Source organism: Miscanthus floridulus, chromosome 4 (genome assembly GCF_019320115.1).
Source record: "Miscanthus floridulus cultivar M001 chromosome 4, ASM1932011v1, whole genome shotgun sequence".
In the NCBI taxonomy this organism is placed as follows: domain Eukaryota; kingdom Viridiplantae; phylum Streptophyta; class Magnoliopsida; order Poales; family Poaceae; genus Miscanthus; species Miscanthus floridulus.
In genome coordinates this window covers 98,838,730-98,865,471 of record NC_089583.1, presented here as the reverse complement: position 1 = coordinate 98,865,471, position 26,742 = coordinate 98,838,730, and the positions used below count along the sequence as shown (strand labels likewise).

General features: G+C 43.7%; 2 protein-coding genes across 6 annotated transcripts; both read right to left on the bottom strand.

Annotated features, from left to right (window-relative positions):
- Positions 1-665: 665 nt before the first annotated feature.
- On the bottom strand, positions 666-2,912 carry LOC136552287 (F-box/kelch-repeat protein At5g42350-like). Its single transcript, XM_066543825.1, has one exon. It carries the CDS (start codon positions 2,639-2,641, stop codon positions 935-937), a length of 1,707 nt encoding a protein of 568 aa, XP_066399922.1. The 5' UTR covers positions 2,642-2,912; the 3' UTR covers positions 666-934.
- Positions 2,913-9,225: 6,313 nt separating this feature from the next.
- LOC136552286 (protein PIN-LIKES 7-like) lies at positions 9,226-12,899 on the bottom strand. Of its 5 annotated transcripts, none has more exons than XM_066543820.1 (11): positions 12,744-12,899; positions 11,798-12,063; positions 11,628-11,707; positions 11,364-11,488; positions 11,140-11,264; positions 10,803-11,009; positions 10,364-10,480; positions 10,167-10,267; positions 10,021-10,073; positions 9,737-9,922; positions 9,226-9,659 (listed from the first exon to the last, which is right to left on the bottom strand). In XM_066543820.1, exons 2-11 carry the CDS (start codon positions 11,930-11,932, stop codon positions 9,535-9,537), a joined length of 1,254 nt encoding a protein of 417 aa, XP_066399917.1. In that variant the 5' UTR covers positions 11,933-12,063; positions 12,744-12,899; the 3' UTR covers positions 9,226-9,534. The 5 variants fall into 5 exon arrangements, with proteins under 5 accessions (XP_066399917.1, XP_066399918.1, XP_066399919.1 ...); XM_066543821.1 differs by having other exon boundaries at positions 12,165-12,864; XM_066543822.1 differs by having other exon boundaries at positions 11,798-12,622; positions 12,744-12,850.
- Between the last annotated feature and the right edge of the window lie 13,843 nt (positions 12,900-26,742).

Genomic DNA, 26,742 nt, shown 5'->3' with positions numbered 1-26,742 from the left:
GGTTCGAATTACTAAACTTTAGTAGCTACTAAATGGTTTAATCACTTTTAGTAACTTCAGAGTTACTAGAGAGGACTAAAGCTCGTTTAGTAGGTTTTAGTCGTAGCGTTTGATTAAAAAGTTACTAAAATGACTAAAAGCTACTAAATTTAATAGCTACTAAGCGAACCAAACATACTCTAATTTGGATTTTCAAATGAACCTTATGAAACGAGCATGAAGAAAGTTGTACACATGCCAGGATGCCTCCCCCACGAATACCTAGCGGATAATATCCCATGTCGTACTCAAACTATGCAAAAGCCAACCACTGAGTCCTGTTCGCTTGACTGATAAGCCATGGCTAAAAATACTGTTCGCTGATTTATTGTGAGAGAAAAATACTATTCATTAACTGAAAAAGTACGAATTATAAGACAAGCGAACATGACGTAAATCTATGGTTTAGTCTGTACTCTATACAGACTGCTCGGGCAAGATAAGGGTGATTAAGCCACAATGTATGTGTCACATGCCTTAATTAAATCACGGCCTCGCTGGATCTGTACCAACCGAATGAATCAACGATATATATAATCATGGAGATGAGACTGACAACCATCACAAATTAAGGAGCGTACAAGTGCACTGAAGGTGGTTAGTTTAGCTCTTGACAAAAAGCAAGCAACAAGAACTAGGGCTCATCAATTAAATATGAGTTGGTACTGCATACAGATGTTGAGAATGAGTCTGATCACTGTCACAGAATACAAAACAATTTCCGGAACCATGACGCCATGAGTATGAATCGTCACTGTAATGTCAACAAATAAATGAATAATGCAATAGCTGTGATGTGTAAACATCATGTCTGCTCATGGAAACAACAAATCTGTGCAAGCAGACTATAGGGAGAAGAAGAAGAAAAAAATCAAAAGTAAACAGCAGTTACAACTTACAAGTGCAGGACGGCCATGGATTTCAGCCTGCAGGACATGGTGTCGGCCTCCGTCGCCGCGTTTTCCCGGCCAACCCGGCTCCACTTCTGTTCGGTCTCCGAAACCCGGCAGGCCGTAACGAAATCGAGCACCTTGCCGAAGATCCTGAACATCTCGACGGCGTAGACCCTGTCCTGCCCGACGGCGAACGCCGCGTTGGGATCCATGGGCGCGTCCGGGTGCGCCGACGCCTCGGTCCACTGGAGCGAGCTGAGGTCAAGCTCGAACAGCTTCCGCACCACCTTCTCCCTCCGGTTCACCGGCCCGTGGCGATCGCACCACGACACGCAGAGCATGAACAGCCGGGACGCGCAGCACACCAGCGTCGGGGCGTAGTCGCGGAGCCGCGGAGGCGGGAGGAGCGTCTGGATGACGACCCAGGAGCCCTTGTCCAGATGGTAGGCGACGAGCGTGTCCGACTCGCAGTACACGTAGAACATCCGGCCGCAGACGACGCCGGAGCAGGCCAGCCCGACGTCGGTGGGAAACCCAGCAATCTCAACCCACCTGTCGACCAAGGGATCGTATATCTCCCCGGACACCAGTGGCTCGTCCCAGCGGCCGCGCCCACCGACGGCGACGATGGCGAGTCTCGGTTGGCCTTCCTCGCCCTCCTGTCCGGCGGATTTGCCATTATGAGACGAAACGAGGCTGGAATCAGTGTCCTCGTTCAGCATGTCCCTGAGCCGGAGGCGCCTGAGCGAGAGCCGGTGCGGGTCCTCGTACACAGCGGAGGCGCCACCCAACCGAGACTTGCCGCGCCGGACATTCTTCTCTGCGCGAGTGTGGAGTATGCTGCAGGTGGCGGACATCTCAAACACGCCCAGCACCGGGCGAGACCGCGGGGTCCTCATGGGCGCCGCCTTCCGCCACGAGCCGGTGAGAGGGCTGAACACCAGCACTCCCTTGTGTGTCTTCACCTTGCCGTTGCTGGCATCCGAGCCACCGGACCGCCCACCGACGACGTAGAGGTCATCCCCGACGCCAGCGACGGAGAACAAGAACCTCCCCTTCAGCCCGCCAGCCTCGACACGGCACCACCGGTGCGCGGCCACGTCGAGCGCGTGCACGGCCGGGGCAGGGGCGGCGCCCCACCCGACGTCACCGTCCACCCTGAACAGGAACAGCCACGGCGTCCGGCGCGGCCCGGGCTCCTCCTCGCGGCGCATCCGCAGGAACTGCGGCGCGACGGTGAGGTCCCTCCACCGCCTGCACACGCACCGCGCCGCAAGGAGCGAGGCCAGCGGCAGCCGGCACAGCACCATCTCCATCACGTCGTCCGGGAGCACCGCCACGGACGCCGCGGCCGCCTCCGTCACCACCACCGCACCAGCACCAGCTCCCGACGGCCGGTGCGCCGCGTCGTCGGCGGCGGCACCCTTCTTCCAGGCGAAGCACTGCACTGCCGCACCATCCTCGTGTTCGTCGTCGTTCCCCGGCGTGCGCCGGCGCGGGGCCGCGGCGGAGGAGTCCATCTCGTCGCAGGCGCAGACGCGGCACGCACCGGCCGCGCCGAGGGGCAGCCGGAGGCAGCTCCTCCTCCTCCTGCGGCGGCGTCCATCACGCTCGGTCCGCTTCAGATCGAGGACCACATCGTCCGGTGGCTCGGCGCGGAGCAGGGAGGCTAGGCTGTTGCTGCCAGATCTCTGCAGAGCTCTCGGCATGGGAGCAGCAGAGCGAGTTCGACCGCTAGGTGGAGAAGAAGTGGTGCGCGAAGGACGGGATGGTAGGGGCGTGGAGGTGGAGGAGGATGCCCCGGAGGAGGATAGCGAGGAGCTTGGCGAGGAAGGAGACAGAGAGCATGGCGTCGCGCCGGGACGGGTAGGCGACGCGGGATTATTTTGGGCGGTGGTGGTTGGGTTGGAGTGGGAGTTGGGGAAAGCAGGCGCCCGATGAGGGGTGGGTGACGCCACGCTTGGATGGAATGGATGGACCGGACGGGCACGGGACGGGAGGACATCACCGGCCGGTGGAAATCGAAGCGGGCCAACCGGTCGATAGAATGGGCTGCCGTCCGCGCGATTCACGGGGCTTATGTGGCGAGGCGCTGGCGCGGGGCGCCGATGGGCCGGCACGCGCGTGCGCGGGCGCGGGCGCTAGATGCCTGGGTCCAGTGCCGACGGAGGCGAAGGAGGGGCCGGAGCTTCAAGCTCCGGGGATCCGGTGAACTTGAAGCTCCGGTATGGTGAATGTGCGGTGCGATAGTGCACCTAGCCAAGGACGATCTGACCTGCGCAAGTGACAAATCAATGTCACTCCGTCTCTATATCGATGCTACTCTATTTCGGGCATATTTGTTTTAGTTTTCTTGTTGCTTCTGCTAAACGGTTAAAACTGACTTTTGAAAGCTGAAGAACATGCTGAGATTTTTTTTGCCGAGAAGCTAAAAACTTATTTAAACACTAATAATAATAATCTAACGACCAGAAACCAAAAACTAGTTTTTGGGCGGCTGTAGCTCAACAAACAAGCCTCAGAAGGTGTTTGTTGCCCCTCCTAAATTTTAGTCGCTGTTTCATCGGATGTTTGGACACATGCATAGAGTATTAAACATAGACTAATTACGAAACTAATTACATAGTTTACGACTAATTTGCGAGACGAATCTTTTGAGCCTAATTAGTCCATGATTTGACAATGTTTTGCTACAGTAAACATGTTCTAATAACGGATTAATTATGCTTAAAAAAAATCGTCTCGCAGAGTACCGACGGATTATGTAATTTGTTTTTTTATTAGTATCCGAACACCCCATGCAACATTCTCCCGACACACCTCCTAAATTTTAGTAGCTGGATCCAAACACCCCCTTAGTCTGAGTCTACCGACCAAAAACTAAAGAACTAGTTTTTGGCGTAGTACAAGGAAAATTATATTTATACCCCATGAACATCTATGACATTATAACTATACTTTATGAACATCACACATATACTATGTAAGCATTCCATATGTATAACGTGAATATTCATAAATATATCGTAGAACATCACATGCATTCTACGCAAACATCATATGAATACTCAAAGATAATCGTGTTTTTTACTTGACGAATCTTGCACCATGAACTCTGGCCCCTCGTTCAGCCACGTGTTGGCCCCTCATTCAGCCATGCCTTCCTAAATACTCAGCCACCGGATCTTTTTCTGGACTTCCAAGAACCGTTAGACTAGAGGCTGCTCCAGACCCTTCCTGTCACCCCTTGCACCCTAGACCTACCCGCCGCGTTCTTCCTCCCGCTCCCCTCCGTCGGCCTCGCACCGCCGCCTCCCATGTCCTGCCGCAGCCACAGTGCCTCCCTCCGCATGCCCTTCCTTGTGTGCTGCGAGCGCATCTGTCCGCTTCGGTCAACCGCCGGGGTGCTCTAATCGCAGAGGCTGGAGGGCATCCCAGAGGACCCAGACGCTCTGCCCTGCCTCCTTACCCACGTCATGGACATGCTCCATCATCACCCTCTACACATGTAATATCTCCCTTGTCACCGGGGCGCGCGTGAGGCCTCCTGGATGGCCGGGGGCGCAAGTATGCGGGGTTGCGGCATAGCCATGCAAGAGCCATGCGGAGGGACAAGGACCGCAGACTAGCTGCGGTGGCGTAGGGTCGTTTGACAATGACCACAACGACGTCTACCTCATCTCCTACCACAATGACATCTACCTCAGCCCCAGGGCACCTAAATATTCGGCTACCACCGACGCAACCATCAGCGACATGCGCATCGCTGGGAAGATCTAAACAAGTAAGTTCAATTTTCCTCTTTCGAATCCAACGCGACTATTACATGTGAGAAACCAACCATCACGTAACCTCTAATCAGTTAAGTTCAATTTTCCTCTTTCGAATCCTTTGATTTATACACTAATGTTAAATTCTAATAGAATCCAGACAGGGGCGAAGCCCAGTTAAAGGCTATGGGTGCAGCTGTAGCCTCAAGAAAAATGAAATTAAGGACGTGTTTGGTTCACACCACCTAAAGTTTAGTCACCTAAACTAGCTTCTAAAGTTTAGTAACCCCTGTTTGGTTTGGTGGACTAAAAGAGACCTTTTAGTCCCTTTTAGTCAAGGTATTAGTCCCATTTAGTAACACTTGGATGACTAGTTGGCTAATGCACTTTTTAGTCCCATTGAGTCATAGTGTTTGATAAAAGTAATTAAATATGACTAGATTTAGGAGGTAAGGAGTGAACCAAACACCCCCTAAATTGTTACCACCATATCTTGGCCCTTTACGCACCCCCTTGACCCAACATAGGAAAAAGTCCATATTACTCCCTCCAAGTTTAGCCTATGTCCAAATAACCCCAAACTAACATTTGATTCAATTTACTCCCTCCAATTGAAATAGTTGGAGGGAGTAAATTGAACCAAATATAAGTTTATGGGGTGATTTGGACAAATGCTAAACTTAAGAGGAGTAATTTGGACTTTTTTCCCAACATACTGCACCCCCCATAGCTTAGACAACACAGACAAAAGCTTAGGCTGTGTTTAGTTCGCGAAATGAAAATTTTTGGATGACACATCGGATGTTTCGGGGATGTCGGAAAGGGGTTTTCGGATACTAATAAAAAAAACTAATTACATAGCTCGCCTGGAAATTGCGAGACGAATTTATTAAGCCTAATTAATCCATCATTAGCACATGTTAGTACTGTAGCACTTATGGCTAATCATGGACTAATTAGTCTTAAAACATTCATCTCGCGATTTTCCAACCAAACTGTGCAATTAATTTTTTTCGTCTATATTTAATACTCTATGTATGTATCGCAAGATTCGATGTGATAGTTTGAGGTGAAAATTTTTGGAAACTAAACCAGGCCTTAATTGAGATTGGCAACCAATTTTCAAGGAACTACCCACAGGCCACAGGTCTGCAAACCCGTTCTTCCCCTCCACTGTTGGCCTTATCTCGGACGGCATCGCTTTGCCTACCCCATCGAGCATCGGGTGCCGGCTAATTGTTATTGGTTTGTTAGGTTGCTCCATAGCTTAACCCCTTTGTGCTTAGGGCGTCCCTAATGGTCTAGCTAGGTAGCTAGCTTACACGGAGGTGAGAGATAAAAATAAATACTATTTTATACATTCTTATTTTTCTATGTACTATTGGACCCACATGTTCCTCTCAGATTCTTAGACTACATAAAATAGTTCAGCTATTTATTCGTCGCCAGTGACTACTCTATCTCCTACTTTTTCCCTGTCCACGTCAGAATAGCTAACTGTTGGGGACGCCCTTAGTTGCGGTAGGACCGTTTGCCTTTGCAATCAGTGATTCACACTTCACGACGATGGAAGCATGTAGATTAGATGATTTAGTAGATTGAATGTAGAGTATTGTATAACTGATTTTATTTGCACTGAATAATTATTTAAAAAATATAAATTATGTTATTTGTTCACATTTTTTAGGTAGTTGAATTAACAAAGATGTTAAGTACTTCTATTTCAAATTAAAGGATATTTAGTTGCAGTAGGATCGTTTGCCTTTGCAATAAGTGATTCAATGCTTCACGACAATGAAAGTATGGAGATTAGATGATTTAGAAGATTGAATGTAGAGTATTGTATAACTGATTTTATTTGCATTGAATAATTATTTAAAAATATAAATTAAGTTATTTGTTCACATTTTTTAGGTAGTTGAATTAACAAAGATGTTAAGTACTCCTTCTATTCCAAATTAAAGGATATTTTGTTTTTTCTAGATACATAGCTTTTATTATGCCTATAGAATTCTAGATATAAACTATGTCTAGAATCTAGATACATAGTAAAATCAATGTATCTAGAAAAGCCAAAACGTCTTATAATTTTAAATGGATGTAGTAAATATTTGAAGTAAATGTGTATTTTGTATATGTTAACTCATTTTTGTTAGCGTTATACTAAGTTAGCAATCAATATTATCAATGGGCTTCTTCATTTTCATAGATGTTTTTATCACTTCTTTATCTCGCACCCCCCTCTATTTTACCCTAGCTTCGCCACTTAATCCCGATGTGCCTGCAACATATTGCGTACATATTTCTTTACCATGTTTCTCCTATCTTATGCTCATATACTTCTTCAATAGTTTACATTTCATAATGATTTACCAACCATAATTCGGGGTTATATATATGCACAGCCCTCTATTCAGCACGTCATGTTTTCACTGGATAGTAATTATCAGCACGTCATGTTTTCACTAGATACTAATTATGTATTTTAATGTGTATTAAAAAGAATTGGTACTCATGCACTCATTTGCATTTCTGAGAAAACACTGTCTGAATGAACTGAGAGAACATCTTTGCAGAAAAGACATTCAAACTCACTATATAATGAGTACAAAACTAAATTATTCATATTTGTTTTGACTGTCAAGAATTATCTGTTGATTTGAGATTGTGTTCATACCATATGACCACATCTGATTAATAAATAAATGGGTGTGCAATGCTTTCTGAATTTTTATGCCTAGCATCTGCAAGGCAAGGAGCACTGTATTTTGTCCAGTCACATGACATGGCATTGCGTATTTGCTTGGTCAGATTTCTTAAGTAGGATTTGAAGGCCACTGATTTTGGTAATGTAGTTTCATTGGGAACCTCAGATGTACTTTTAAACAATTGTTTCATATGAAGCTCTAAATTGTTGTATCTGTCGTTGCTTTAATTACAAAGGAAGAGTTTTGAGCTTTGAACCTTAGGAAACAAATTTTTGATAATGTAACATTTACCAACTGGTTGCATCCATAAATGGTACAAGCATGTAAAAGAAGTTTACCCGTATGAGACTTGGATCACAATCACTGTACAATATCGGCAGGGGAATATAATGTTATTTCGCAACCCTTGTGTTTGCCAATCATAATGTAAACTAAATATCGCATCTTGCAATTCAAATGTTCAATTCACCCTTTCCCAGACCCCGCACAGAGCGGGAGCTCTCTGCAGTGGGTACGCCCTTTTTATACAATCTCAGCATAAGCAGGTACAAGATATATGTCGAAAAGTATCTAAAGATGCAGAACCCTGGTTTCAAAATCATCTCTATTGAGTCTCCAGAAAACCCAAAGACAGGCAACTGTGGGACAAAGAAGTAGCGGGGCAAAATAAGTAGCAGAGAACCATAAAAGACTATTTTGGGTCTTTCGATGTATCTAGATCCATTGGATGTTTATATCTTCTATAACTAATCTATTGAGGACATAATAATACTACCTAATTATGATTAGGATCTAAATTAGGCACTTAACAAGTACATTACCTAAGAAGCATAAGAACAGGATATGTACAGGTTTCAGAGTACACACAAGTCAACAGAAGGGCTGGCTCACCGTGTGCTCCAACATAAGGGCTGGCTCACCGTGTGCTGCAGATTTGGTGCAGATGTGCAAGTCGATCCAGCTGCCTCACGCGGACAAGGATGTGTTTTGAGTTTTGAATTTTTAAACAGACTTAAGTTTCATGGTGATGGTATCCTATGATCATATTAGAAAACTATTTCACATAAATCCTTTGGACAGATCTAATGCTACTAACCCTAACTCACATATACGACGTATATATTATATCTTAACAAATACCTCATAATTTCAGATTTGTGCTAGTATTATAGATGTATATATAACTGGTTCCATGTGGAACCACGTGCTGTTGCGCGGCAACGCCGTGCATTGCTTTATAGTAATTTATACTAAGTGAACATCCCAACACAAATCATAGACATCATGTATACTATAAGAACATCACAGGTATCTCATACAATATAGCAAATAAAAGTAAATCATGGACATGGAAAAAATAATTTTTTAAAATAATTAATGAGAGTAAAACCAACTCTTTTTTAGGCACACATTTTTTACAAATATTTATTTCCATACAATTAATTAATCATAGTTCTCATTAATTATTTTTATTTTTTTAAATAACAACTCTTTTTAAGCACATATTTTTTTAAAATATTTATTTCCGTACAATTAATTAATTGTAGTTCTCATTAATTATTGTAAAAAAATAAATGCATGTTAGTGAATGATGGTTTGGATGAGACTGCCACGTACATAGCTAGCTTCATTCTCTTTTACAACTAGAAGGGTAGTGCGTTACTGTGGGAATCGTGAAATTGAATTTTAGCGGGTAGTGTGGTATGCTAATGTGGATAGCTTGCGTTGCATGCGTTATTGGACTGCTGAGGTGGATGTCTTACATATAAAAAAATTCCTAGAATTCTAGTGGGGTTTAAAATTATAAGGTAGATATAAATGGAACAAAAATGGAACCCTCCACTTTCATGATTGTTTGAACTATGCCAATCGGCGACTAATAGGTCAGCCCATCAGCCCAACACAATACAATAATAAATAATTACCTGAATGATCATTGGATCATAGCCTACTGCCTATGTATATATTCTAAACAGGTAGTTTTAGCTCTTGCAGTCTTGCTCCGACTGGCTCTACTTGAGACCCATCATCATCCCCTCCTCCTTGCCTCTTGCTAAGCTGAATGTTTTGAGCAGCACCAGGCTCAGAAATGTGATCGCGCGTTGGTTCCGGCGTTGGATTCAATCAAGACAGAATGGACATGAAGATCGTCGACCACGTCGTCAGCGCAACCGCGGCAACGAGGTACGTCCAGAGAAAGATCACGGAGCTTTCCTCTTGTCCAACGTCGAACAGCTGAGCCATGGTTCCTGAATCACACAAGTCTCAGGAAACAAGCTAGCAGGAACAGAGCGCCATTGATTGGTTTCAGAATTCCAGCGCGTACCGATGTTCATCGCAGGAGGCACGGCGAACTGCACCATCAGCACGTAGCGGTACAGCGGGTCGCGAGAGAGGAACCCGAGCCCGTACGCGGCGTGGACGACGGCGATCCCGATCAGGGGGAGGAGCACGAAGCGGATGCACAGGATCGTGACGATCACCCTACGCTTGAGCCCCGACTTCCGAAGCCCTGCACGCACATTCAGATTTCAGAGCAGTTTCAGAACACGGCCGTCCAGGTGGTGGACATGCTGGATCGCCGCTGAGTCTGATCAAAATAGCACCCACCTTGAGTCAGGTTTCCACCTAGGATGAGGGTGATGCAAGGAATCGCGCCATTGCTGCAAGAGAAACAAACAAACCATGAGTAACCTGAAGAGGTATTGGCAGAGACAGACAGCACTCGGCAAAATGAAATACTTCTATGTGCTTACCCCATCAGCTGGAGGGAATCCTGTACAACTTTAAAAGGAGCTCCGTCACCGATGATTAGGGATTTTAGCCATGGGACCAGGCCAACAACAAACCCAATTATCTGACCCAAGATGCAGCATCACATCATCAGATTTGGTCCTTCCAACTACGTGCCACTGTGAAGTGAGAAGCGAGAAATGCTGAAACTGAAACATACTGCGGATATGGTGGGTGGCGCCATCAGCTCCTCGATGAACTGGTGGACAGCGTCCTTCAGATTCGTCCAGAACCCCTTGTCAGCGACCTCGCTCTCACAGGACAAGAGAGGGGCCTCCTGCATTACCATTTCTTGCAAGTCAGTTTGTCTGAAGACGCCACGTGAAGAAACGACCATGGCCGACGATGCATAAACTAATCCCTCTGTCCATAAATGTTTGTCGTCACGATTTGCATGCCAATAACTTTGACTTGATTTATAGAAAATACGTGTAGCATTTCTATCTCCACATAAATTTATTAAAAAACTAGATTCAAATATCTATCTAACGATATTAATTATGTATCATGAATATTAATATTTTTAATATATATTTAGTCAAAGTTATTTCTCGGGAAGCGAAAACGGCCGACATTTAGGGACCGAGGGAGTAGCTTACAATTTGGTTTTCTTCCCCGTGCTCGTGCTCGTGCTCACCAGGCTTAACTGACGTCGGAAGAGGTGCCTCCTCGTCAGCGTCGGCAGCTGAATGCTCCTCGTCGCTGTCGGCTGGGCACTGGATGCTTTTGGAATGCATCTTGTGATACAGCTTACCTGACTTCTGCATGAGGCTGTACGTGTGTGTCCATATGAAAATCCCACCCAGCTGCCGAATGCAAGAACACTCAAACTGGTAAACTAGACTTGTGTATGTATGTATATATATCTGTGAAACAAAGAAGATAGGTAGCCCTTTGATGGATCCAAAAGAAGAAGGAAAAAAAAGGAAAACTTACAGCCATGGACAAGGACGAGTACGAGAGACCGCGTGAGCGGCAAATGCTTGGATCTTTCCCAAACGGGCTCCCATCTTCGTCGCATACAGCCGGGACAATTATGAGTATCAGGTTTCCAAGGTTTCCTGCATTTGTTAGTAGAGGCCATTGTTGATTTCTGTTGTGCATATATGAAGGCTAGCCGAAGAGGAATGGAACATGAACTTCCACTGACGAAACTGAACCTGCTGAGCAGAAGGCCATGATCAAGCCCCTAAAGTGCTGTGGTGGCTTCAAGATGTTGCAAGCTATCCAACCCAGAGTGCCACCAATCATGAACGTGATCCCTATATTAACTGGCATAAACCACCTGAAGAACAGAAGGCGTGTGTTCATTAGGGCGCTTAGAATACTTACAAATATAAAAGCACAGACTTTCAATGACTCTGTTCAGTACTACTTCCTTCCTCAAGGCTCTGAAAAATACGATGATGCATACTACTACTCACCAAGAAATGACGTCCGCGAGCGTGACCGTCTTCGCGAGGCTGGCGAACATCAAACATGGGGTGAATACAGTAAAAACAACCTGTCAGCAATTTAACTGAGATTAGGTTCTGACAACGTTCACCAAAGCTAGCTGTGAAAACGTTGTGTGGAAAACTGGGACAGAGCTCACCTTGTTCATATCCCTTCGAGCACTGGTCGTCAGAACGTTGCTGAAACCAGAAGCCAGGAAAGCTCCAATGGCACCTATGAGCAGGACCTGGACGACTGGCATAGAAGCCACAAGAAACAATGAGAAGAAACCCATCCTCGTCTGAATTAGTAGGATTAAGCCCTTGTTGATCTGCTTGATTGACAAACGCTAGCTGAAGGATGATTTCAGACGTCTCCTGAATACGTGGCCAGTGGCTATCCGGATTCTGTGCAGGATGTTCCACCCTGGTAAAATAATTCAGAGAAAAGGGGGGAATAAGCATCTGGAAGAATCTGAAGAAAAAAAAAGCAGGAGTTCGTGGTTACAATGATGAGGCCTTCCCTACTCTATAACACATTCTGGTTGAGATTTGAAAAGGACAACTCCACATTGCTTGGACCGCTTGCATGTTTCGTTTTCAAAAAATAAACGAATGCAAATAAAAAGGCAGAATCTTCCCCTGGAAATGGGGGATAAACAGCAGAAAATCCAGGTCCATTCATAGCTTTTGGCAGCCCAAATTTGTGTGCCCCTTCCAACGGCTAATAAGCGTGCCGGTCTTGTACTTATTTCAGGAATGTCTACCTGGACGCATGGCCCATGTGAATTGTGCTGGCAAGTCGAGATTCATAAAGCTTAAAATGCAAGGAGGAAAATGGCAGTTGCTCAGCTGGATCATGCATGCATTTCGGCAGTAACTTCTGACATATATACATTAGCAATATACAGATAGTGTTGCGAATCTGAATCTCCTTTCCCCCCATGATTGGCACAGTGTCTTCATCGAGAACCAGGCACGGTACCCTACCCGAGATCCCCATACGACGCGAATCAAAGCCCGGACACCAGAAGAAAACCAAGCAAGCTGTGATGAACTGATGATACGGACGGCAACAACAACGCGCAAGGCGGCGAGGAGGCTCACCTGACCGCCTGATGTAGGAACGCGCGATCGTCGGTGAAGGAGACGACAAGAGAAACTTGTGGCTGACTGACAATGAGACGACGACGGAACGGAACCGTGTGTCCGGGGAGGGGGAGAATGGGGGAGATGCGGCCTTATATACCAGGCCGGCCGGGTTCAACTCAATAACGGCAGCACCAACGAGGCACAGCCGCACAGGCGAGGCGAGCGCAGCCGCGCGCCCGGGGGATGGCGCCTACACCGCATCCACCCGGGCGCCAGCGCAGCGGTCAGCTGTCGGCTACGGCACCTGTCGCCGTCGTGGTTACCTGTCCAATAGTCCTCCTACACTCTCTCTCTCTCTCTCTCTCTCTCTCTCTCTTGCAGTGACCAGTTCAATATCTTCTGCTTGGCTTGCTGCTGATTAGGAGTACTCGGCAGGAGCAATTGATTAATTATATCATTATTATTATTACAACTGCTCTGTCTACTTGTGAGCGTTTCGCTGATTCTTTGCTTCCTGTTACGTGCGCTTGTCCGCATCCTAATCTCCCGTCTCATTCCGATTGGGCTGCCATCCAGGCTGCAGCTCAAAATAACGCACATGTAGTATGTGTATGTCTACTTCTTCTCCGTGTCTTAGCGATTGCGAGGTCTGATATGTGTAGGCTGACTGTGATGCGTGCGTGCATGTGCCAATAAGAACCCAAATCGTACTTGGCTGTTTACAACCAGTACCGAATTATCATTTGCAAACGCAACCTAACATTTAGCACATCTGAATCATGACCGATCGATAACTAGGATGATACATAGTATACTACCATCATTCGCAAACCGGTTGGCATATACATGTAGTCCTGACTTGTGAATTTGGTCAGGGATGGATGGTCAAGCGAAGAATGATAGCCTCTGTTCAACTGGGTGTTCAGTCAAAGCCCGTAAGCTATTTAGAGCAAGTATAATAACAGGCTGTAAGCCGACTAAATGCTAAGGTGGAGGAGAGAGGGGAGAAGAGAGAGGAGAAGCGGGCTGTAAGCTTACAGCCGGCTTGGGCACAAGAACCAAGAAAGTCTGTGAAAGAGACAAGTAGGCCATGTATTAACTATAAAGAGCTAACTACTGTATGAGTGGGCTGAGAGAAGGCTGCAAAAAATCTTACAGCCAGCAAGCCGGCTGTATTATTAGCCTTGCTCTTATAGTTTTCTCAGCTAGCGCGGCAGGCCAGCAGCCAGCTTGGATTAATGTTAGGGGGATCAGGGGATGCATCATGCATGAGTCATGAGTGTGTGTGTGTATTCATTTGTCACGAGTAATTACTACTACCAATTAATTAGCCTATAGTAGCTGCACGGCCTATCGGTTTCCAAGTGGCCTGTACTGTCAATTCCAGCATCTTCCAGTATTTCCCTTTTGTTGCTTCTCATCGATATGATGATCGCTACCGATTATTATTCCTACGCAGGGCCGGTCCTAAGGTTGTTTTTTTTTTTTGTCTAGAACGAAACTAAATTTTTTGATCTTTTTATATAAACATGATAATACTATTAGTACTACACAACATATTAATAATATGCAATTAACTGAATTAAATACAGTACGTGCTCATGATCACTCACATTATATAGAGGGCAGAGGTTGGGGTACCCTGCTGCTTCAATTTGGAAGCTTAATTAGGGGACCAGATTCTAGTCTGGCTGGTGTTAATTAGGGGACGAGATTCTAGTCTGGCCGGTGTCGTCTCTCACTTCCCAGCGAGAGCGTCACCCAGGGCTTGAACCCGGGACCTCCGTTTCTGGAGTCCCGACCAAGCACGTCCATCCATGTCGGTGTCAACATTGTCTTTCATATGATCCTGATCTTCTGAATTAGCATTAGCTGGCTCCTCCACAGCAACTATCGTCAATGCATCTCGATCTCTTGAAGTGTTTGTATTACTCTTAAGAAATTTATGAAGAACCCATCTTTGTGACTGTATCATGTCATCTATTTACTTTTTCTTCTTTCTGTTGTCATTGCAAGAATCATACTTTCTTGATAACATGATCCTATTAAAATTTAGAGAAACAGTTATTAACTGCAAATCTGCAATTTAATAAAATAGGGTAACGGCAACTATTGATGAGTACATGATTAGGGATCATAGACATACGACAGAGATAAAATAGGGTAACTGTGCCTGAAGCCTGATGGCGATGGAATTGGAAGCCGGCTTGCCCAGTCGTCAATCGCCCTATGCAGATCGCCATGGAATTGGAGTGCGGTGCGTGCGCAGTCGCGGACGTGACTGACCGGGCAGCCGGCGGGCGGGCAGGCGGCGACTCGCTGCGCCGCTGCCTTTCGGCTCGCGCAACGGCGCAGAAGGAAAGAAGTCCAACAGTGTTGCGTGATCACCGGTGTCGAAGGAAAGGAAACCGAGAAGTCGCGCGCGTTGTGTTGCGTGATCACCGGCGTCGGCGTCGACGTCGATTAATCTGCTCTGGCGCATCACGTATGTTTGGGTTGAGTACATACTCCAGAGTACTAGTACTATTTGGGGAGGGGCCCATCGACATTCTGGGCCGGGGACGGCCGCCCCTCCCGCCCCACCTCAGGGCCGGGCCTGTTCCTACGAGTAGTGCATTTCCGTGCGTGTGGCACGTGGAGCCGGTTGGATAAAACGAAAAGGTAAACATGATTTGAGAAGAACACATGTGGAGCCGGTGGACGACGCGCGGCGCGGAGGATTTTTGCGAGGCGAGGCTGTAGCAAACACAAAGCACCGTGTTACGGACGGTCACAGCTAACCCACGTTCAAGACGTACGTACGGGAAATAAGTTGGCTGGAGAAGAGAAACATGCGTGTGAAAACACCTTACCTGCTGGCTTTACTAGACGAGAAGCTTTTCCCCAGTGCCCAGCGAGGGGCCTCACGGAAGACCATACCAATAGTTATCTAGAAGGCCACGTGAAGACACTGTAGCTAGGTCAATTATTGAAGGCCACAGCTCCGTCCAGCTGTCCAGGCAACAGTAAAAGATAATAATTAAAGACTTCGCCTCAAAGACACTCCAGAAGATAAGCATGAAGGACGCTCCAGAAAGTTCTTCCTGCTCTATAAGAGCGAAGAAGCAGAAGTGAAGATCGGGATCGACGCCGCACTCTCATGCACCACCAACACATCCACTGAAGACACCACTCCACCACCGTTCCACTTTTCCACATACACCATAAAGACCACGATCTCAGAAGTCCTCTGAAGATCGTCTACCACGAATAGTAATACTCCACTACCGTTGTATTACTCCACCACTATCTGTAAATTAGAATAAAGTAAGTCTCCGTGATTTTTCTACGCTTGTAAGGTAATTCCTAAGGTTTGTGCTAAGTGCTTGGAGTTTTCCAATAGAAAAAGCCGTATGTAAGGTTACTATGTAGAAATAAATTAAACTTTCCTGTTTTAATCATTGCCTTCCTTTAAAAGAGAATAATTGAAGACTTCGTCTCAAAGGCACTCTAGAAGATAAGCATGAAGGACGCTCCAGAAGGTTCTTCCTGCTCTATAAGAGCGAAGAAGCATAAGCAGAAGCGAAGATCGGGATTTGACGCCGCACTCTCATGCACCACCAACACATCCACTTAAGACACCGCTCCACTTTCCCACATACACCATAAAGACCACGATCTCAGAAGTCCTCTGAAGATTGTCTACCACGAATAGTAATACTTCACTACCGTTGTATTACTCCGCCACTATCTGTAAATTAGAATAAAGGAAGTCCTCGTGATCTTCCTGCGCGTAAGGTAATCCCTAAGGTTTGTGCTAAGTACTTGGGGTTTCCCAAAAGAGAAAGCCGTATGTAAGCTTGCTATGTAGAAATAAATTAAACTTTTCTGTTTTAATCATTGCCTTCCTTTAAACTCGTTTATATAGGGTGATGTCTCTATGCTAGGGGCCCTAAAGGAAAAACCTCTGTGTGTGTTGTTCTCGTGTTAACTCTGGTAGCGGCATTTGTAGAGAACCCTGTGTGCGCAGAGTAGTGTTTCCTTTCGGTGGAACTGTCTGGGGAGACGATAGAGCCTGAGTCCTATGTGTTCGTAGCTGGGGATAGCGAGGGAGAAGATCGGGTTAGCCTAGTTCTGAAGCGAGCTAGTGATGCATACGGTAAGTACCGAGTAGGACTGACATAAGCATAGTCGCACGACCGGTTGAAACGTTGGTCTCACCAACCTACAAAAGATCCTGAAAAGCATAATTCGCATATGCATATTCACTAATCACGCACATACTAATCACACACACATCCTGCATCCACCATCCTCTATAAGTGCTTCGAATAGCGCCTAAATAGTAGCAAGAAAAGGCAAGTGCTCCAAATAGTTGCAAAAGAGTTTGGGTGCCTGAGCCACTCCCGGGTGAGTACTCATGTACTGTTTATATTCCGAATTTAAATAGTAGCGAGTATTTTAAATAGTACCACGAATTATAATAGTGGTATCAGAGCCTGATGAAAGCTCTAGTTTGATTTTGATGAATTGATAAAACCCTAAGTGCTAACCTAGTTTATCAAGTGATCATGAGATAGGTAGCACACTTCAAGTGGAGAAGCTAATGAAGATCATAGCATGACTATGGTGATGGCATGGTGATGATCAAGGGCTTAAACTTGAAAAGAAGAAAGAGAAAAATAAAAAGCTCAAGGCAAAGGTATAATTTGTAGAAGCTATTTTGTTTTGATGATCAAGACACTTAGAGAGTGTGATCACATTTAGGTTTGATAGCCATACTATTAAGAGGGGTGAAACTCGCATCAGAATACGGTTATCAAAGTGCCACTAGATGCTCTAACTCATCGCATATGCATTTAGGATCTAGTGGAGTGCTAACACCCTTGAAAATGTTTGTGAAAATATGCTAACACATATGCATAAGGTGATACACTTGGTGGTTGGCACATTAGAGCAAGGGTGAAGAAGTTAAAAGTGAAAATGAGTTGGTTGCGAAGATGCTGGCGTCGGTCAACTGACCGGACGCTGGGTCTAAAAGCACCGAACGCTGGTAGCTTGTGTCCGGTCGAACTGGTCGGTCGTCACAGTACCTAGGGTATTGCACCGGATGCTAGTCTGTGTCCGGTCAAGGTGGACCAGACTGTCCGGTCGAAGAAATACGCCTCAGGGAGCTTACTGGAAACAACCGAACGCTGGGGCTTCAGCGTCCGGTCAGTTTTGCCGAAGCGTCCGGTCAGCCTCGTAGCCGTTGACATCCGACGAATAGTGTTTGAAGCTGGTGACGCGTGGCGTCCATCGGGCGACCAGACACTGAGGGCTGGCGTCCGGTCAGTTTGATCGGAGCATCCGGTCAGCCCGTGTTATGCCCAGTGAAGGGGCATAACGGCTCTATCTCGATGGGACTTCTATTTAAGCCCCATGGTCGGCTATGACTCATATCTTTGGCCATTTTCATTGACATAGCAACCTTGTGAGCCTAACCAAAGTCCTCTCACTCATCTCTATCATTGATTCATCATCATAGTGAGATTGGGAGTGAATCCAAGTGTATTGCTTGAGTGTTTGCATCTAGAGGCACTTGGTGTTCGTGTTTCGCTACGGATTTTGCTTGTTACTCTTGGTGGTTGCCGCCACCTAGACGGCTTAGAGCAGCGAGAATCGTTGAGCGGAGGGTGGTGATTATCTCCGGCTCCGATCGTGGTGATTGTGAGGGGTTCTTGACATTTTCTCGGTGGAGCGCCAAAAGGTACTCTAGTGAATTGCTCATGGCTTGTGTGATCCTCATCTTGTATTGGTTGTGCGGCACCCTATTAAGGGTTTGGCGTGTGAAGGCAATTAGCGCGTGAACCTCCAAGTGAGTGAATCGCCACAACGAGGAGTAGCTTGCCGGCAAGCAAGTGAACCTTGGTAAAAATCATTGTGTTCATCCTTTGATTCCGAGGTGATTGGTCTTCATTGTTATTCATCCTTGTGATTGATTGGTTCACTCCTCTACATGGCGGTATAACTATCTTGATCACTCTTTTTATATTATCGCAAACTAGTTGACAAGCTCTTTAGTGTAACTAGTTATGAGAGCTTGTTTGCTTGGTTGGTATGGCTCTTTAGTTAGCCTTTGAGAGCACACTAACATAGGGTAGTGTCATATCTCATGTGTGAATCAACACTATCTAAACTAGAATTGTGGTAGGTAGCTTGCATTTTGAGTAGGCTAGCGCAACACTTGCTTCGTCTTATAATTGTCTAACCTTTTGTTAAGTATTGTTGTAGAATTTTTTATTAGGCTATTCACCCCCCCTCTAGCCATTAGGACCTTTCAAGTGGTATCAGAGCCGAGGTCACCGATATTTGAGGCTTAACAACCTTCGGTGTTAAAATGGCTCAAATCAACAACACTAAGAAGCCACCACAATTTGATAGCACAAATTATCCTTATTGGAAGTCAAAGATGACAACACACATCAAGTCAATCAATAGAAATGTGTGGAAGGTGGTAGAAACCAAAATTAAGATTGGTGATCCGGAGAATCCCACTGCCGCCGAAGAAGTGTTTCTCCAAAACAATGACATTGCTCTAAGTGCCATTCATGATGCAATTGATGAAAGAACATTTGAGTAAATCAAAAATATTGAGATCACACATGAAGCTTGGAAGAAGTTTGAAGAATCATTTGAGGGCACTCAAGCCGTGAAGGGTGCAAAGGCATATATCCTCAAAGAAAAGTTTGCAAGCTTCAAGATGAAGGAGGATGAGGGTGTGCCGGAGATGTTTCATAGGCTTCAAGTGCTTATCAATGATCTCAAAGCACTTTGAGAAGAGGTGAAGGACAAGGACTTCTCCCACAAGTTCTTGAAATGCTTACCCTCAAGATTTGGTATATTGGTCACTATTCTAGTGAGGAGTGGTTTAGACACCATGACACCAAACCAAGTATTGGGAGATATAATGACTGATGATACTTATAGAGATAATGATGAGAAGGAAGAAAAGAAGGAGAAGAAGGATGAGAAGAAGAAAAGCGTGGCATTCAAAGCCATATCATCCAAGGGCAAAGCAAAGCAAGAAACTTCAAGTGAAGAAGATGAATCTTGGGATGATGATGATGATGAGAAGATGGCTCTATTTGTCAAAAGATTTGGCAAGTTCATGTGAAGAAGGGCTACCGTTATACCATTATACCATCCTTAGCACCATGGTTAGCTCAATACCACTTGGAAACATTTGGAAATGAAATCTCTAGATAAACTTATGCATGCTAGATTTTCATTTCATCATTCAAACCTACAACTAGCATACACCACACAAGCATGGGTATTGAAATTTAAAACTTGTGTCATGCAAGCAAACATATGAAATGCACATTCAAATGCACCATATAAGTTTATGAGCTTGCTCCCCTACTTGTGTGCTCAAAATTTTAATTTATCCTTTTCCTTAGTCATATCTCTCCCCCTATGTCAAATTCTCCCCTTTGTTGTCTTTTCATAATCTTAGTACACTAATATCTTTGTTTTTCTCCCCCATGTACTAATATCTTTGTTTTTCTTCCCCTTTGTCATCAATGACCACAAAGTTTCAAAATGTAGATAGGTTGAGATTATCAATGTCAATCAATGGGGTGAGGATTATATTCCTAAATTTGATTCAATCTAAAATACTTGCCAAGGATGTTTAACTCGGTTTGATCTAAGGACAAGCTTCTTCACACCTCCAAATAAGGGTTATCTTGTACCATGTTGAGTTAAACACTTAGAGCTCATTTTCTAGATCAAACACTAGGTTTACAAGCCCATAAACATGTCACATGCTATCACTAGATCAAGTCAAGCATAGAAGCAATAGTGGTACCATACAAACATCAAATTCATTTGATTTTCATGAATGAGCCTATTAAATGTAAAAAATGTCTAAATGCACTAAACATGTCCTTAGCAATGATGTATGACATGCCAATCAACTTTTACCTTGGATTGCTTGAAGGAGAGGCATGTTATATAAATGGGGGGTGCATCAACACATATTTGAGAAATCCAATATGTTCAACTCATTTTTTAGCTTGCAAAATCTTTTCTCATCTAATGGCTTGATGAAGATATCGGCAAGTTGATCTTCGGTGCCTACACTCTCAATGCAAATGTCATCTTTTTGTTAGTGATCTCTTATGAAATGATGGCGAACATCAATGTGCTTTGTTCTTGCATGTTAAACCAGATTGTTGGTCAACTTAATTGCACTCTCATTGTCACATAGCAATGGCGCTTTCTTGAACTTGATTCCAAAGTCACTTAAATTGGCCTTCATCCAAAGTATTTGTGCACAACAACTACCGGTGGATATGTATTCGGCTTCGGCGGTTGATAATGCAATACTATTTTGCTTCTTTGATGACCAAGAAACAAGTGATCTTCCTAATAATTGACATGTGCCCGAGGTGCTCTTTCTTTCAACCTTGTATCCCGCATAATTCAAGTTAGAGTAACCAACTAGCTAAAATTTTGCTCCTTTGGGATACCACAAACCAATATTTTGTGTATGCTTCAAGTACCTCAATATTCTCTTTGTAGCCTTCAAATGACTTTTTCTTGGTGAGGCTTGAAATCTTGCACACATGCATACACTAAACATGACATCCAGCCTTGATGCGGTCACATAGAGTAGGCTTCTAATCATAGACCGATATAATTTTTGATCCACCATATTTTCACTTACATCACTATCCAAGTTGCCATTTGTTTTCATTAGTGTGCTAATAGCTTTGCTATCACTCATGCCAAACTTTTTAATCATGTCCTTGATATACTTGTCTTGACTTACAAATGTACCATTCATCAGTTGCTTGATTTGAAGACCAAGGAAGTAACTTAACTCTCCAATCATAGACACCTCAAACTCACTAGCCATCATTTTTCCAAACTCATCACAAAAGTCTTGATTGGTTGATCCAGATATGATGTCATCAATATAGATTTGCAACATAAATAAGTCTTTGCCAATCTTCTTGATGAAAAGAGTGGTGCCAACCTTGCCCATTATGAACCCTTTAGAGAGTAGAAAGTCCCTTAATCTCTTATACCAGGCTCTAGGTGCTTGTTCAAGCCATACAATGCCTTCTTCAACTTGTACACATGGTCAAGCTTCTTGTCATCTTTAAAACCAGAAGGTTGCTTAACATATACTTCTTCATTGATGTAACCGTTGAGAAATGCACTCTTGACATCCATTTGATAGAGCTTGATGTTGTGGGCATAAGCATAGGCTAGCAAGATCCTAATTGCTTCCAATCTAGCAACCGAGACATATGTTTCTCTAAAATCAAGACCTTCAACTTGTGTATAGCCTTGTGCTACTAATCTTGCTTTATTTCTTACTACTATCACATCTTGATCTTGCTTGTTTCTAAAGACCCATTTGGTTTCAATCACATTATGTCCCTTTGGTCTTTCTACCAATTCCTATACTTGATTTCTTGTGAAGTTATTCAATTCTTCATGCATAGCATTTACCCAATCAACATCCTTCAATGCTTCATCTATCTTCTTTGGTTTAATAGATGACACAAATGAGAAATGCTCACAAAATGAAGCCAATCTTGATCTAGTTTGCACACCTCTTAAAATATCACCAATAATAGTGTCCAATGGATGATCCTTTGCAACATTGGTTGGTTAGAGGATTGGAACTAGATTGCTTGCACTTGCTTGATTATTGGGTTGAGATGATGTACTAGCCACTTGATCTTTTTCATTTTCATGAGAGACACTTGTATTAGCTTGATTTGTATCATTTTGCACATTTGAGTTAGAGAGTACATGCACTTGATCATCTTCATCATCATTCACTTGCCTAGGCCTCAATTCACCAACATCTATGTTTTCATGGCATTTAAAAGTTGAATGCCTCTAACATCTTCCAAGTTCTCATTCTCTACTTGTGAACCCTTGGTTTCATCAAATTCAACATCATGAACTTTCTCAAGAGTGCCACTATCTAAATTCCAAACTCTATATGCTTTGCTTGTAGTAGAATAATTAAGTAGAAATCATTCATCACATTTCTTGTCAAACTTGCCCAATCTAGTGCCTTTCTTTAAGATATAGCATTTACAACCAAAAACCTAAAAATATGCAATGTTGGACTTTCTATAATTCAAGAGCTCATATGGCGTCTTCTCTTTCAATGAGTGACAATAGAGGCGGTTGCTACAATAGTAAGCCATGTTGATAGCTTCGGCCCAAAAAGATTGACTCACATTGTACTCACTAAGCATAGACCTTGCCATATTAATGAGTGTTCTATTCTTCCTCTCAATAAGGCCATTTGATTATGGAGTATACTTGGCCAAAAATTGATATCTAATTCCAAATTCATCATACAACTCATTAATTCTAGTGTTCTTGAACTCACTACCATTGTCACTTCTAACTCTCTTGATGGTTGTTTCAAATTCATTGTGAGTGCCCTTGACAAATGATTTGAATGTTGCAAATACATCACTCTTGTCCACTAGAAAGAATACCTATGTGTATTTAGTATAATCATCTAATATCACAAAGCCACATTTGTTATCATCAATGCTAGTGTATTGTGTTGGCCCAAACAAGTCCATATGTAATAACTCAAATGCTTTACTAGTGCTCATCATGCTTTTCTTGGGATGGGTGTTTTCCAACTTGTTTTCCGGCTTGACAAGAGCTACAAAGCTTATCCTTTTCAAACACAACATCTTTTAAGCCTCTAACTAAGTCATGCTTAACCAATCTATTCAATTATTTCATTCCAATATGACCAAGCCTTCTATGCCATAACCAACCCATGCTAGACTTAGTGAACAAACATGTGGACAATTTAGCTTTACTAGCATTGAAATCAACCAAGTATAGATTCTCATATCTAAAGCCTTTGAAGATCAAATTAGAGCCATCTACACTTATGATTTCTACATCATCTACCCCAAATATACATTTGAATCCAAGGTCACATAATTGAGCTATGGATAGCAAGTTGAAATTCAAGCTCTCTACTAGCAACACATTGGATATGCTCATATCATTGGATATTGCAATCTTACCAAGCCCTTTAACCTTGCCTTTGCTATTGTCACCAAATGTGATACTATCATAACCATCATTGCCATTGGTGTTGACTGAGTTAAACATTTTTGTATCACCGGCCATGTGTTAAGTGCACCCACTATCAAGAACCCAATGTCTTCCTCTGGCTTTGTAATTGACCTACAAAAGAAGATCAATTCTTTTTAGGTACCCAAATTTGCTTGGGTCCTTGAAGGTTAGTTACTAAGCTCTTTGGTACCCAAATGGCTTTCTTCTTTGAGCCCATCCATGATTTACCAATAAACTTAGTCTTCACACCATTTGTATCCTTAGTAAGCACATAGAAAAAATTAATCTTAATTGAGGATATATTAGCATTTTTGCTCTTGTTCTTGCACTCATGCTCTTTATGACCAACTTGCTTACAACTAGTGTAAAACTGACAATTGTTCTTCACAAAACTAGTCTTGTGAGGAGCAAAGGCCGCCTTGCCTTTTTTGGGGGTATCGCCCAATCTCTCTTTGTAGAGAAAAACTCTTTGGCTACCCAAGCATATAAGCAAGTGGTCCTCACCAACATAGGCCTTAGCCAAGGTGTGAGTGAGCTTATTGACCTCCTTCTTGAGGTTTTCATTCTCAACCATTAGTGAGGCATCATAAGTGAAACCATCACTACTAGATGAGGTGGAAGTAGAAGTACTACAAGAAGGGTTAGTGGGAGCAACAATGATAGGTATAGATAATGATTCATCAATTATATCACAAGTCAAACCAACATTGCAAGTTTCAACATGCTTCTTTTTATTTTGCTCATCAAGCAAACAGAAATGAGCCTTTTTAAGCTTTTTGTGAGCCTTGCCAAGCTTCTCATGGGCTTCCTCTAGCCTCTCATAAGATGTATTGAACTCATCAAAGGCTTGCTTAAGGGCTTTTAGTTCCTTACGCAAGTTTTTGCATTCCCTTCTCTTGATGTCAAAGTGTTCTTTAGCATCTTCTAGCCTATCAAATAGTTTATTCTTAGTAGGTTCATCATCATCACTATCACTTTCATTTTATTTTTCATTATCATGTTCCTCATCACTTTCATCATCACAAATTTGTACCTTAGTGGTCTTAGTCATGAAGCATGATGGAGTGTCGAAGAGAGAAGGCTTCTCATTGATTGCAATGCTTGCAAGTGTCTTCTTCTTGGTGGTCTTGTCATCATCACTTGAGGAAGCATCACTATCCCAAGTGACCACATATGAACCACCCTTCTTCTTAAAGGCCATCTTGTCCTTCTTTTTTTTCTTTTCCTTTTTGTCCTTCTTGTTCTTTTTATTGTCATCATCATTGTTGCTATTGTATGGACATTGAGCAACAAGATGATCTTTGCTTCCACATTTAAAGCACCTTCTTGACTCTTCCTTGTTCTTGGATGAAGATTTCTTTCTTCTAGAATGGTACCCTTTCTTTATCATGAACTTGCCAAATTTCTTGACAAAGAGAGCCATCTTCTCATCATCATTATCATCCCATGAGCCATCATCTTCACTTGATGTTTCTTGCTTTGCCTTGCCCTTAGATGAAGTGGCCTTGAATGCCACACTCTTTTTCTTCTCATCTTTCTTCTCCTTCTTTTCTTCCTTCTCATCATCATCTCTATATGTATCATCGGTCATTATATCTCTCAACATTTGGTTTGGTGTCATGGTGTCCAAACCACTCCTCACTAGAATGGTGACCAATGTGGAAGGCAAACATCTCAAGAACTTATGGGAGAAGTCCTTGTCCTTCACCTTTTCTCCAAGTTCTTTGAGATTATTGACAAACACTTGAAGCCTATAGAATATCTCCGGCACACTCTCATCCTCGTTCATCTTGAAGCTTACAAACTTCTCTTTGAGAATGTATATCTTTGCACCCTTCACGGCTTGAGTGCCCTCAAATGATTCCTATAACTTCTTCCATGCCTCATGAGCTCTATCAATATTCTTGATTTACTTAAATGTTCTTTCATCCAAAGCATCATGGATGGCACTAAGAGCAATGTCATTATTTTGGAGTAGTATTTCTTCGGCGGCGGTGGGAGCCTCTTCGTCTTCAATCTCAATCTTTGTCTCTACCACCTTCCAAACCTTCCTATTGATTGACTCAATATAAGTTGTCATCTCAGCCTTCCAATAGGGATAGTTGGAGCCATCAAATTGGGGTGGCTTCTTTATGTTGTTGATTTGAGTCATTTTTACACCGAAGGTTGTTAAGCCTCAAACACGATGACCTCGGCTCTGATACCACTTGAAAGGTCATAATGGCTAGAGGGGGGTGAATAATATATTAAAAAATTCTACAACAACACTTAATAAACCGGTTAGACAATTATGAAGCGAAGCAAGTGTTACACTAGCCTACTAAAATAGCAAGCCATCTACCACAATTCTAGTTTATATAGTTTCAATCTACACAATAGCTATGACACTACACTAAGTTAGTGTGCTCTCAAAAGATAACTAAAGAGCCACACTAATCAAACTAACAAGCTCTCACAACTAGCTACACTAAAGAGCTTGACAACTAGTTTACGGTAATATAAAGAGAGTGAGCAAGATGGTTATACCACCGTGTCGAAGAAGGAGCCAATCAATCACAAGAATGAATAATAATGAAGACCAATCACCTCGGAATCAAATGATGACACAATGATTTTTACTGAGGTTCACTTGCTTACCGGCAAGCTAGTCCTTGTTGTGGTGATTCACTCACTTGGAGGTTTACGCGCTAATTGGCATCACACGCTAAACCCTCAATAGGGTGCCACACAACCAACACAAGATGAGGATCACACAAGCCACGAGCAATCCACTAGAGTACCTTTTAGCTCCCCACCAAGGAAAGGTCAAGAACCCCTCACAATCACCATGATCGAAGCTGGAGACAATCACCAACCTCCGCTCGACGATCCTCGCTACTCCAAACCATCTAGGTGGCGGTAACCACCAAGA

Coding starts and splice junctions, on each gene's coding strand:
- LOC136552287 (XM_066543825.1), bottom strand. CDS start 2,641: ATGCCGAGAGCTCTGCAGAGATCTGGCAGCAACAGCCTAGCCTCCCTG.
- LOC136552286 (XM_066543820.1), bottom strand. CDS start 11,932: ATGGGTTTCTTCTCATTGTTTCTTGTGGCTTCTATGCCAGTCGTCCAG. Junction 11,489..11,627: donor CTCGCGGACGTCATTTCTTG/GTGAGTAGTAGT, acceptor TCTGTTCTTCAG/GTGGTTTATGCCAGTTAATA. Junction 10,074..10,166: donor GATTCCCTCCAGCTGATGGG/GTAAGCACATAG, acceptor TTTCTCTTGCAG/CAATGGCGCGATTCCTTGCA.